General features: G+C 39.4%; 1 protein-coding gene across 4 annotated transcripts in view; it reads right to left on the bottom strand.

Moving 5' to 3' along the window:
- The window catches only part of LOC122812148 (GEM interacting protein), a 1,774,188-nt gene that overhangs the window by 340,251 nt on the left and 1,420,196 nt on the right, over positions 1-13,741 (bottom strand). For all 4 annotated transcript variants that reach the window (XM_044084459.1, XM_044084456.1, XM_044084457.1 and 1 more), the window contains 2 exons: positions 11,545-11,682; positions 1,013-1,200 (listed from right to left, as the gene is read on the bottom strand). In XM_044084459.1, coding sequence (XP_043940394.1) covers positions 1,013-1,200; positions 11,545-11,682 — 326 coding nt within the window. The remainder of the gene's footprint in view (positions 1-1,012; positions 1,201-11,544; positions 11,683-13,741) is intronic.

Below are 13,741 nucleotides of genomic sequence, written 5' to 3'. Positions count from 1 at the left end.
AACTTGGATCTATGGAAGGGAAACAGAAAATTTACCCCAGAACTGCTCCCTGTACTATTAATGGACAGAGGCAACTCCTAAATACTTTATCCCATGCATCGCATAATCTATGGTATAATCCTGAATATTCTCACTAGGGGTAATATACAATTATCGACCATGAGATGGGTAATGCCAATCTCTATAACAAAAAGGGAAACTGGCTAGGCCTAAAATTGCCTGCAAGGGCAGCTAGCCTGGTACTTACCTGTGAATCTTATACCCTGGATACAGGAAGTAACTCATGACATCTGAGAGCTTTTGTCCTCTGCACTAACTTCCAGTTTGTACCATTTTGCACAGCCTTCAGAGAAAAGGAAATACAACTATGTGGGTAATAGGATGCGGATGAGGAAGCCAAAAGGGAGCATCACAAAAGAACTTTAATAAGATAGAAATGTCATTGCCATATCTGAGTCAGCAAGATGTTAACTTGTTTCACTTTACAATACAGAACAACAATGACTATACATTTCTATACATTTTAATTTCAATCTGTCCATAAAGCTAAACAGTTCCGGATGAGAAGTGTATTTGTGCATTTTGTCATGTGTACTGCCATAACAAAATGTGCCTTATCATATGTTCTGGGTCAACCAACTTTTACAAGGCATACTCTATCCATTTGTAAATGAAGAGTCTCACAGTGAACAGCAGTGTTATTAAAATATGTTTGGATGCTTGCTAATGCAGCCTGAAAAATTAGACCTCTTCTTTCACCACCTGGGGCATGTTCTCCTTCAGTGATTATCATTTAAATGTATGTTTACATTTTATACCTAGCTTTGGAATCTAGAAAACATTTAAAAAATGGTTAACTGCTAGGTAGCAAAGAAATTAACTTGCTAATCATGTTTTCTTCCCACATTCATGTCCCTCAGACTTGAACAGAATGTTTTACTTCCAACTTGCTTAGTAAATCTGTATAAATAAAATAAAGAAAACAACACAAATAATGCCATGAGAAACATACCTTTTCCCTGAGGTAAACTCCTCAAATTCATATAATTCTGAAGGCTCTTCCTTCCTAGTCAGGCTCTGAACAAATTCCAGATATTTCTCACCAATAATGTAAGGACTACAGTTCTCAAATAAACTCTGAAAGCCCAAAGGAACTGGCTGAGTGGTGGTCTGATTCAAGAGGAACACATTTTGGGTAACCTAAAATAAACAGAGAAAAACAGAATTGAAAGGTATGAGGTCATGAAGCCCTATGTTTTTCAAGGAATACTCAGCACAACACTTAAAAAAAAAATACTTTAGATGACCCAGAGGGGTGTGAGCTGCCTAGTAGTACTGCCCAGTGGTATCATGGCTTATCAGTGTATGTGCTAAGTCCTAATTTTCTGTGTAAGCATGACAGAAAATAATTGTAATTTAATAGCAATTCAGAATTTTCTCATTCACATACATAGTACCTCTCTACCTAAATGATTTATATCTTACCATGATTTTAAAGAAGGCAGTTCAAAATCTGCATCATCATTATCATAGTCATCATCATCATTACCATCATGGGTGTTATTGACAGTGTGCCATTTCTTTTTTGTGCATGGAAAGAGTTATTCTACAGCATGGGTTGTGTTTAAAGTTGTCAATATTGTTCTAATATGGACTACATGATGAAATGTATATCAATGGAGGCACATAGCAGTTACCTAATAAGATTATGCATTCCTTTCAGCTGGATCAGTGTTTTAGGATAATGAATTTTCTGAAAACTGCTTCAAGCTGACCAGGATACAGTCAGATGCAGAGTGTTTTGCAAACATTACATAACAGTACAGGCTTAATATCATGTACATGAACTAGGCAGCAGAAAAAAATATTTACAATACAATTTATAAAAGAGACAAAAGTAAACTTTTGCCCAGAAATGAAAACAAAACAAAACAAAAAAATGTCTGCATACTTACTTATTTTGTTTACCACAAGTGACCGAGTGGGTTGAAAACTCATTTCATTTGAGGGACAGGGAGAAACCCTCCATTTAGGAAAGTGTATATAGCATAATGCATCATTGAATTTACAAGAGTTGTATAAAAATGGCTTCACATCAGTCAGTACTATACATAAAATAAATCTACTATTTTCAAAACAAGAATGTATAAAGTGCTTAGACAAATTCTGTCTTGCTGCATTGCCACATGGGGGTGCTTTGGCATAATTCAAAAAAGAAGCCCAAGAAAATGAATTAACAATTCAGTAAAAAGTATGACAACAACAAAAATAAAAAAAGAAAGCCACAGCAAACTACAAAATAAAACTGCAGCACTAATTACTTTCAGTATAATGGGATTTTGACTATTCCAGTTTTCTAATATGGGATTCCTTTAAAAGGGACTCATCATATTATGGAACTAATAATGGCCAATATGGGTATTACAGTGTAATAATGGACTGCTCAGGGGTGTTGTGAGGCAATGGGCCACAGCACCCATGAACAGTCCATTATTTATTAACACTCACCCAGGAGGGCATTATTATGCTTAGAAAATGGGCTATTTGTTAAATTATTTTGTATTTGTTTTATTAATAGTACATACATATTTGTGATGTAAAATATTTCCCTTTATCTAATGTTTCAAAGTTACTGTAGGATATCTAGTTGTTGGTGGCCATATTTAGCATCCAAAATATGTGTGTGCATTAACAAACACACACACACACACACACACACACACACACACACACACACACACACACACACACACACACACACACACACTTTGATATTTTATTTATATGCAAACACACACACACACACACACACACACACACACACACACACACACACACACACACACACACACACACCTGGGGAGGGCTGGCACAGGTTTGCTAGCTATTTTCCCTTCTGCCCAGACTACAAGGTAGTTACCACTGCCACCAACCCCTACTTATCAGCTACTTTAAAGCCCTTACCAAAGGGTGATTATTCAAATGGTATGTGTGACCAAGAGCAAGGCTATTGGAGTGGCCTATACAGTGTCACCAAATACATATGCAAATACTCTAAGAACTTAACTATGTCTCACAAAATATCAGCCACAAAGACAGGTTTAAATATATTTAATAATAAATAATAAAAGAATAAGACAATACGCAATTAACACACTTAATTCAGAGGTCAGAATCACAGGAAATACTTTAAAACAACATTATAGGACAGTCAAAGAAATCAGAAAACATCTAAACTAATCTTTACTATATTCCTACCTATATCTAAAAGAAATTACTTTTTCCTAATTACTTACTATTAGCAAGGCAAATGCAGATGAGTGGATGTTCTTGCTAGGTCTAAGACAAGATACAAAATTCACAATCTCCCTCTCTGAGAGAGTTCTTAAATTAATATCACATATTACTGCTGGGTTAGCCTGGATGACATCAGTCACTTCCCTTCAGTTCCCAGGTTAACAGAAACTAAGAATATTAGCATTTTGTGTAAAAAATACATATCTCTCAGATGTGCAGCTGCTAGGAAGCAATAAAGCACTTTACATTTTAAACCTAGTAATTAAAATTACTTTCAAGACAATAGAAAAATTTCTAGCTCTGGACATTGTGTCTGCTTGCTGCACTGAAACTGAAATAACACAATCATAAAACACTTTACTTTTCAACTTATTTTCCTGAAGTTTTGCAAGTTAACTCTGTATGTTCCAGCTTCTACTATTAAAACATACATTTGCACAGGTATATAGTTTATATACATTTCTGTTCTTTTCCACTAGGGCACACTGTGGTTACATTCTTGAATCTCAGTACATAACATACAGTTCAACACACACTTCTGCATCAGTAGTTTAATATTCACATAACATGCAGTTCTCTTACATTTGTAAGACAAACATATGAATCACATTAATATTCACAAATGACGTATGATTATTTACAAAATTCCAGATAGCCGGGCTGGCAGTGTCACATTTCTCTCCTCCCCAGAGAACTCAAGCTAGTTTTTCAAGTGATACTTGAGAAATGTTGCTTCAGAGGGTGAACCTGTCTGGGAATACCATACCCCATTCCCTGTCTTGACACCCCATCTTCATTAGCATTGATAATACCACTGCGGTGCTGCACTGTCGTATCATATGCTTGCAACCTTAAGCTCCACCTTAGTAACTTGGCATTTTGTTGGCTGGCTCGATGTGACCATGTTAAGGGATTGTGGTCTGTAACTACCACAAATTTCATTCCATACAGATAAGGCTGATGTTTCTGCTGTGCCCACACTATGGCTAGGCACTCCTTTTCTACAGGTGCATAGCATTTCTCCCTGGGTTGGAGCCTAGAACTGAGATATGCCACTAGGTGCTCTTCTCCCTCAGAGGAAACCTGGCTAAGTGCAGCTCCCACCTCATGGTTTGAAACTTCCACCTGCACAGCAAATTCTTTACTGTAATCTGGACTGGCTAACACAGGGGGTCCTCCCAAAGCTCCTTTAAGCTGCTGGGATGCCTGCTAACATGCTAGGATCCACACTATCTTATCTGGCCTGTTTTTCCTTGTAAGGTCTGTGAGGGGAGCAGCTATGATACTATACTTGGGGACAAACTTTTGTAGTATCCTGCTGTCTCTAAGAATGCCCTCACCTGCTTTTTGGTAACAGGGACAGGCCATGCCAGAATGGCTTCCACTGACAGGTTCTGGCCTGATTTTACCAGTCCTCACTCTATGTCCCAGGTAGGAGAACTCTGCCATACTCACCTGACATTTTCTGGGCTTAATTGTCAACCCTGCCCTCTGTAGTCTGCCCAGTACCTCCCTGACATGCTGAAGGTGCTTTTGCCAGGAATGGCTGTACATGGTAATATCATCAAGGTAAGCAAGGGCAAAATATCCTGCCCCTGCTAGGATATGATCTACCATCCTCTGGAAAGCTGCTGGGGCATTTTTCATCCCAAAGGGCATCTTTGTGAAATCATACAAGCCAAAAGGAGTCACAGAGGCTGATCTCTCTCTCTAGCACTGGGAGTCAAGGGCACCTGGCAGTAACCCTTGGTAAGATCAGTAGTGGTAAGATACTTAGCCCCACCCAGCTTCTCTAGGGCTTCATCTGTCCTAGGCATGGGGTAAGCATCTGACTCTGTGTTACTATTTAATTTCCTGTAGTTCACACATAACCTGGTGCTGCCATCTTTTTTTGGTACCAGCACCACTGGGGAGGCCCAGGGACTGCTGGACTCCTGAATTACACCAAGTTCCAACATTTCCTGTATCTCCTCCCTCAGAGTCTGTATGACTCTCTCAGGCACCCTATAAGGGGCTTGCTTAATAGGCCTTTGGGGTCCTGTATCCACATGGTGCTGCACCAGGTAGGTGCCCCCTGGTTTCCCAGTGAACATATCCCCAAACACCTGTAACACTGCTTGGATTTCTCTAACCCTGGGTAGGGGATAGCTGCTGGAACATTGCTACCCCTTCCACTGAGGTGTCAGTGCGAGCCTCACTGAGTAGATAAGTCACCAGATCTTCCTCAGACTCCTCCTACAATCCCCTGCAAATGCTGAGCACAAGGGCCTCCCAATTATGTTAAGGTTTCATCATGTTAACATGGTACAATTTGTGCCCCTGCCTCCTGCCTAGCAGTTCTACCATGTAGTTAATATCACTGACCTTCCTTACTACCTTTAGGTTCCCTCCCAGGCTGCCTGCAACTTGTTGTGAGTGATAGGAGTGAGAACCATTACCTGCTGCCCTACAGCATACTCTCTAGCTTGAGAATTCCTATCATGCCAGACCTTTTTCTGCTGTTGGGCTTCTGCCAGGTTCTCCTGGGCCAAGCCCATGAGTTCCCTGAGCCTTGTCCTGAGGTTTAGGACATATGCCACAACAGACTCCTTGTGAGATTCACACTCACCCTCCAACTTATCTCGAATAAAATCTAGTGGTCCCCTCACCCTATGCCCATACAGCAACTCAAAGGGTGAAAAACCTGTGGATTCCTGGGGAACCTCTCTGTAAGAAAACAACAGATGGGGCAAATATTTGTCACACTCCCTCAAACTAGTCTGCAAATGCCCATAGCATTGTCTTGAGTGTAGAGTTTAACCTTTCAACAAGACCATTAGTCTGGGGATGGTAGTGGGTGGCCTTTAGGTGCTTCACCCCACAGTACTTCCACAGACAAGCCAGCAGGTCTGACATGAAATAGGCACCTCTGTCAGTCAACATTTCTTCTGGAAAACCTACCCTGCTGAAAATTTCTAACAAAGCATTTGCCACCTTTTCTGCCTCAGTGGAGGGCAGGGCCACTGCATCAGGGTATCTGGTAGCATAATCTACTACCACTAAGATATATTTTTTCCCTGTGGAACTTGGGGTACTCTGAGGCCCAACAATATCCATAGCTACCCTCTGAAATGGCTCCTCAATCCCAGGCAAAGGCATCAAAGGAGCTTTTGCCTTGTCTACTGCCTTGCCTACGTTTTGGCACTGCTCACAGGTCCTGCAGTACCCTGTTACATCTCTGGAAATCCCAGGCCAATAAAGTTCTGCATAATACATCTCTTTGTACATTTTATGCCCATATGACCTGCAAAGGGAATATCATGGGCTTTGGCTAGAAGTGCCAGATGGTAGGCTCTGAGCACAACAACTGCTGTATTCTCTTACCCTCTATCCATCACTCAGTGGGCCACCCTCTATACATTAACCCTTTGTCCCAGTATACAGATATCCCCTTCCCTTGAGAATGAGGTGCCTCACTAGCTACCTCCCTCAGGCCTTGTAATGTAGGGTCTGAGAGCTGTGCCTGTCTCAACTCTCTCTTTGTAACCCTTCCTAGCTCCCCTTCCACAGGAATTCTGGTATCCTCTGACAGTGGTGCCTCACTGTCAGACTACTCGTCTCTGCCCTTGCAGTCACTCTGTCCAAGGGGAACATCAGTACCCACAAGCAGCTGTGGCTCACCTTCAGTCTCACTGCTACAGCATAGCTCCCTCCCTGAAGTAACCACCTCACCAGTCCTGGCTGCAAGTGTGCGGTCTGTCTGAGTCTCCCTCAGGCTACCAGACCCACATGCTTGTCTCCAAGCCTGACTGCATGTAACTGCATGCACACAGGGTACTGCATTATCAAAATCATTCCCTATCAGGACATCTGCAGAGATATCCTCAAACACACCTACGTGCTTCCTTCATTTTCCACCCTCCCAGTTAAGATGAACCCTAGCCAAATGTATTTGGAATAGGGTCCCTCCTAAAGCTCTGACTGGAGTAGACTGCCCAAGCAAGTAGTGCTCCTCTGTAACCATTGCAGGCTTCACAATGCTTAGGTCAGAGGCTGTGTCTCTCTTAGCCATGGCCTCTTTCCCATTCACTAAGATAGGATATAACCTTTTGTGGTAGACTGGTACCCTTATTGTCTCTAGACAACTTACTGCTGGCATTTTGTCATTCCCACTTACTGGTTCTCCCATCTTTTGTTCTCCACCTTGTCTCTGTGGACATATGCTACATGGCCCCACTGGTTACATTTAAAACATATAACCCTTGGTCCTGGATGTTTAACTGGACTAGTGGCTTCCCCTGCTACTGGCAGGCTCTGTTGGGGCAGTCTGGTCTGCCCACTATTGGTTCCCTTAGACCCATGAGTAGCATATTTGTAAGACAAGCGTATGAATCATATTAATATTCACAGATGACATATGATTATTTACAAAATTCCATATTGCTGGGCTGGCAGTGTCACATACATAACATTAGATTTATTTGGTAGCTGGAAAAGGTCAGATCATCTAAATTTATGATAGCTGTCAATATGGACAATAGAGAGGCTGTATAGTTGTTTAAGAAAGAAAGAAAGAAGTGAAATGAATAATATGTTTAGTAGGAGAAGAATGGCATGAGTAAGTAAGAAGGGTATTACTTCAATGGGATTTGCTCTGAGATGAGTATCTAAATGCTGCATATAACAAGAAAAAGGGCCAAGTTAAACAAACCAAAATGTTAGTGTCAGCCACTTGCGAAAGTTATACTGTACCACTTTCATTTAGATCTTACAGAATCATTTATGTTTATCCACCGCAATGAGATATTTTTATGGCAGTTACATTTATGCTTTACACTATCACTAAAACACACTGATTACAACATTTTTACCATTTGGCTATCCCTGATTTTCTAAGATATTCCTGATTTTGCCTCATAATTTTGCTTTGTCACTTGGATTTTGTAACAATCTTTTAAGTCAAAGTCATAGTGATCTTTATTGTCATGTATACTCCACAAGGGTAACTTAAACAACATGATGTGCATCAGGTTCAGTACTGAGATGACAATTATACACATAAAAATGACATATAGCACATCCAACATAAATAACATTAACTTTAAGTTAGACTGTTATTTTGCTACATACTATGATAAATTACTATGTCAACAGCTTCTAGCAGCTGAGTGATTGATTACTGCACATTAATTTATTGCATACTTACTTTTGATATGTTAGAATAGCTAACAGATAAATATTGCACTTGACTGACATTGTAAACAGGTAACTATGAGAGATGATCTCATAATTTCTATTGCACCACAATGGTTTGACTGACACAAGACCTTGGCAATGACTAACATTCCTATGATTGCTTTCAGAGTCCAAGAACTTAATCACCTGAGGGAAGAAATTGTTCCAGAATCTGGTTGTTTTACAGTGCATGCTGCGGTATCGCCTACCAAATGACAAACTTGTAAACAGACCATAGGCAGGGTGTGTATGATCACTGGCTATTTTTATGGCCCTGTTGTAGCAATGTGAAATTTATAGACCATGTATCGCTGGGAAATTGGAGCCTGTTATTCTCTCAGTGACCTTCACCACCCTCAGTATGGCTTTTTGATCTGCAACTGAACAGCCCCCATACCACACTGTGAAGCTGTTTGTTAGGATGCTTTCTATGCCCCCCCCCCGTAGAAGGTGATAAGGATGGTGGGTGGCAGATTAGCTTTCATTAACATTCGCAGAAAATGCAGGTATTGGTGGACTTTCTTGACTATGTGACTGCTATTTAGTGACCAGGATAAGTCCTCTGCAATGTGGACTACCAGGAATGTTGTACTACTTACTATTTCCACTCTCTCTCCATTAATCATGAGTGGAGAGTGAGCTGGATGAGCTGTCATGAAATCTGTTATGATCTCCTTGGTTTTGGTGACATTGAGATCAAGGCTGTACCTAGCACACCAATCAGTCAGTAGATGCACTTCGTCCCTGTATGCTCCTTCGTCTTCATTACTGATGAGGCCCATGACTGTGGTGTCATCTGCAAACTTGATGATGTGAGTGATATTAAGTGAGGCTGTACAGTTGTGAGTTAGTATGGTAAACAATAGTGGACTCAATACACATCCCTGGGTACTCCTGTGTTAATTGTAATGTTTCTTGAGAAATTCTTGCCCACACATACTTTGTGGTCTTTCGATCAAAAAGTCCAGTATCCAGTTGCACATGTGCTTACTGATGCCTAGATTTACAAGTTTCTTGATTAGCTATTGTGGGATAACTGTGATGAATGCTGAACTAAAATCAGTAAACAGCATCGTAACACAACTGTCCTTATTCTCCAGGTGTGCCATTGTGAGATGTAATGCAAACAAGATGGCATCCGCCGTGGAGTGATTGACATGAAATGCAAATTTGACAAGGGAGATGTTAAAAATGTCTGTAAGTACAATGCTTAGTTGTTCAGCACAGTCCTTTAACACCCTTCCCAGGATGTTGTCTGGTTCAGCAGCCTTTCTGTCACAAGTTTTTCCTCACCTCACCTGTGGTTAGACTGAGCACTTCATCCTCTGGGCTAGTTAGAAGTTTCACTGCCTTTGAGCAGTTCCTCTCCTCATATCTGCTGTAGAAGATGTTTAGCCTACCCAGGAATTCTGTGCTGTCCCCACATTTAGCTGATAGTGGTTTGAAGTCTGTAATGGCTTTTATGCCCTGCCACACGCTCCTGGAGTCCCTTGTATCAGTGAAGTGGTTTTGGACCTTCCTTCCATAGGCCCTCTTTGCTTCCTTTATCCCTCTCTTCAGATTTGCCCTAGCCACCCTGAGAGCTTCCCTGTCAATCATGTTGAATGCCTCATTTTGCTCCCTCAGAAGCTCATACACTTTGCAATGACCATGCAATGACTTTGTTCAATGACCATCATTGTAGCTGTTTAACTATTACTTTTCAAAAATACATATTTTATTAGTCATCTTATTACATCCTATTTATGAGTGAATTGTACCTTCATTTAAAACTATCCTTTAATTTTGGGGTCTTTGTCCCGGATTATTATTATCAAGCTTTGCCTCTGATTCCTGGGGCTATATGATAACATTACATACAAATGAAACAGTGAGCTGTTAATGTAGTTGTCCCACTGATCCTTCTGGCTCTTTTACCACCTGGACACCTTCTATACAAAGTTTACATGTCTCCCTTAGGTATGTGTGGAATTTTGCTACAGTTTCTACCTTCCTTCTGCATCTCAGAGAATCTTAAGACTCATAGAATCATAGAAAGTAAAAGCACCTGGACAGTTTACCATTTACAACTTGCCAATGCTCACCCTTAGATTTTACCTCCTTTCTCCAGTCATACCTGGGGTGAACTGATGAACACCCATCCAAATGTTTAATTACTTCTTAAAGAAAGATAGTGTGTCACCTTGCTTGATCTAGATAGGAAGTTTTTTCCAGAGAAGGACTAATTGCTGAATGATAAATCTATCTCTCCACCATGATTTATTTGCTGAAGCAGGTTTTGATCTCTGGTTCTAGTGTTCACAGGACTTTTTGATTTGTGGGAAAAATAAGAGGTCTTGGATTTCTGGATCCCTAATGGCCCTGAAAGCAAAGAACAGATCATTCATAAGGAGTATGTAGTGCTCTGATACAGGGAAAAGGCCTGAAGTCTCTCTTGATAGATCAGGCCCTTTAGTCCCAGGATCTTTTTAGTCAAGACCCTTTAGGATCTCTCTAACTGCTTGATATATTGAATAAGATACATCACAAGGGGGCATTTTATTCTATCATGTGTCTGATCAGTGTAGAAATATAGAGGGGTCCGGACTTTTTCGTACCTAGATGAAATAGCCTTTGCAATCAGATGGGCTAAAAAAGAGGATTTTCTGACCATTGCTGCAATATGCTGGTCAAAGAATTAGTCTCAGAATTTTTTCTTTGTCACTTATTATTTACAGACATCACAATAGTTAAACTGGTGTTGGACCAGAATGTGTTTGCATGCATGTCCTGTGCCTGCAAGGATATGTTCTCCCTTCATCTCACCCTTAATTGGATAAAGTGACTATACAGAAATAGCCCAATGGATGAACAGCTGAGTGCACAGATTCACTGTTCTAGATTTCTGCGAATACACTGCAATTCATTCCATTCTGAAGGAACTTAACTTCTTAAGACAAGTCATATATCTGAAGACAAGTTTATCTAGTCCTTCAATTCTGACAGTGAGGTCACAACTTGCTCTTGTGGGTTTTGTGACAAAACAGTGCTTACCTCTTTTAAAACCTGGTCTGCTTGATACACAAGTTTGCGAACATGTGTGACAATTCTTTCCTTTGTCAGTTCCAGGTCTTTCTGGCACCGATTAGCATCCTTAACACATGCTTTGTAAGATGTCTCAGCCTTCTGTACCTACATAAGTAGAAAAAATAACAACAAAAAAAATCTTATGTTGTTATTGTGCTGTTTTGGAACCATGATTATTTAAAAAAAAAAGAAAAGATAACTGTATAGAAACTATGAAACTATAATCATTTTATTTACTTTTTTTTGCTGTGGTTGTCTGCAATTACTTTCCAAACTAGAATACAGAAAACACTATACGGCTGGCTTATTTTCTGTCTGTGTTCATTTACTCCATTTTGCGTCGCTGCAACCTTATTATGTTCCCATTCTGTCCCAGTTACTTGCATATCTATCTCTCAGCTTTTCAAATTATAAAAGAGGAAAATATATATGTGTGTGTGTGTGTGTGTGTGTGTGTGTGTGTGTGTGTGTGTGTGTGTGTGTGTGTGTGTGTGTGTGTGTGTGTGTGTGTGTGCATGTAATAGAGAAATAAACAGCAAAATGAGTAACTATGCAGAGATTTAACAATACACTGATAAATATATTTATTTATTTGTGCTTTTGTTAAAAGGCAACTGGATTGGTTTTAGCCACAGTCCATTTCAACATGATAGAAGAAGAAGAAGAAAAAATGAAGAAAAAGAGATACTCAAAGTAAAATATAAGTGCCAAAACTAACCTTAGAGTAGTATTATATGAGTATATTACTGATCATCATGCACACAATTCATTTAAACACATTTAATCTAATAAAATGGTCACACCTGCCATTGACTGAAACACAATTTTCTCAAATTGATACACTAGTCAAAAAGGGAAAATGGGGGTGTGGCAAAGATGCCAGTCTGATAGCAGCAGAAATCCATAGCTCTTCTTAGATTTTAATATCTTGACAGGAAATATACTTTAATTTTTAGAAAAATCTATTTAAAAGTATACTAAAAGTTAGATTAACCTAGACTCTTTATTATTTTGTAAAAATTAATACACAGCCAAGAGAATTTTTTAATTATTCCCGTCAAAATGTTTTCTACTGGAGACCTTAACATGAGCAACTCAAAGAACCCACACGAGGAGAGTGCAGTCAAGAAAGAACGACATCTTAAAACAAACATCCAAGAACTGTCACTAAAAATGGACAAATTCGAAAACAAAATGGATATTATCAAACAAGAATGCAGTAAACAACTGGAACTTCTAAATGGAATAGTAAAAAAAAAATCTGAACAGATTCTTGCCTTAAAGGAAACAGTAACTGACCTAGATACTAGAGTGACAGAAAATTAACACCACAATGAATTTCTTCTGAAACAAAATACCAGGCTGATTGAGAAACTGGAAGACCTTGAAAGTAGATCAAGGAGGAATAATATAAGAATATATGAAATTCCTGAGAAAGATGAGGGTGCTAACATGATTCAATTCCTCAATAAATGGTTTTCATCAGCCTTAAACATGCCTGAATCCCTCTCTTTTGGAATTGAGGGGGCTCATCGGTCCCTGGCAAATCCAGCTTAATCTCTGAGTTCATCTAACCCCAGGTCTATAATAGTTAGATTTCTTTCCTCGCAAGACAACAACTTAGTGCTGAAATCAGCTTAGACTAATTCCCCTATCAAGATGGATGAAAAAGTTATTCATTTTGACAATGACTATACCTCTACAGTCATATTCAGAAGAAAGATGTTTGTTCCTCTAATTAAGTCCTTGAAAAAGGCCAATATTAAAGCTGAAATTCTTTTTCCTGCAAGAATAAAAATCACCTTGCCAGAAGGAGTGAAGATCTTTTATTCCCTACAAGAAGCAGTAGAATTTATCCAAAAGAAGAAAATACTGTTGGACATAGAAGAAATGGAATGGTCATCCCAGACTTTGAAGAGGCAGGCAACAAAAAATGAATGGTTTGTGAAGGAAGGAGCAAACAAAACTAAGAAACTAAAGGACAAATGAATAAATCCCTTTTAATTTTAAATGCTTTGTTTTATGAATCATAATATATTTGATTCTGGAAAGTCTCTATGCTGTAAGGTAATGTGAATCATCTTTATTATTAACTTTCTCTTTTCCTTTCTATAGCTACTTCTTTTAATTACATATAGTACTGTGTATTTAAATAACATTTTCT

This window comes from Protopterus annectens, chromosome 9.part0, assembly GCF_019279795.1.
Source record: "Protopterus annectens isolate FY-2018-M chromosome 9.part0, PAN1.0, whole genome shotgun sequence".
Lineage (NCBI taxonomy): Eukaryota > Metazoa > Chordata > Ceratodontiformes > Protopteridae > Protopterus > Protopterus annectens.
Note: the sequence above shows the minus strand (reverse complement) of the source record. Positions and strands in the feature narration are given on the sequence as shown.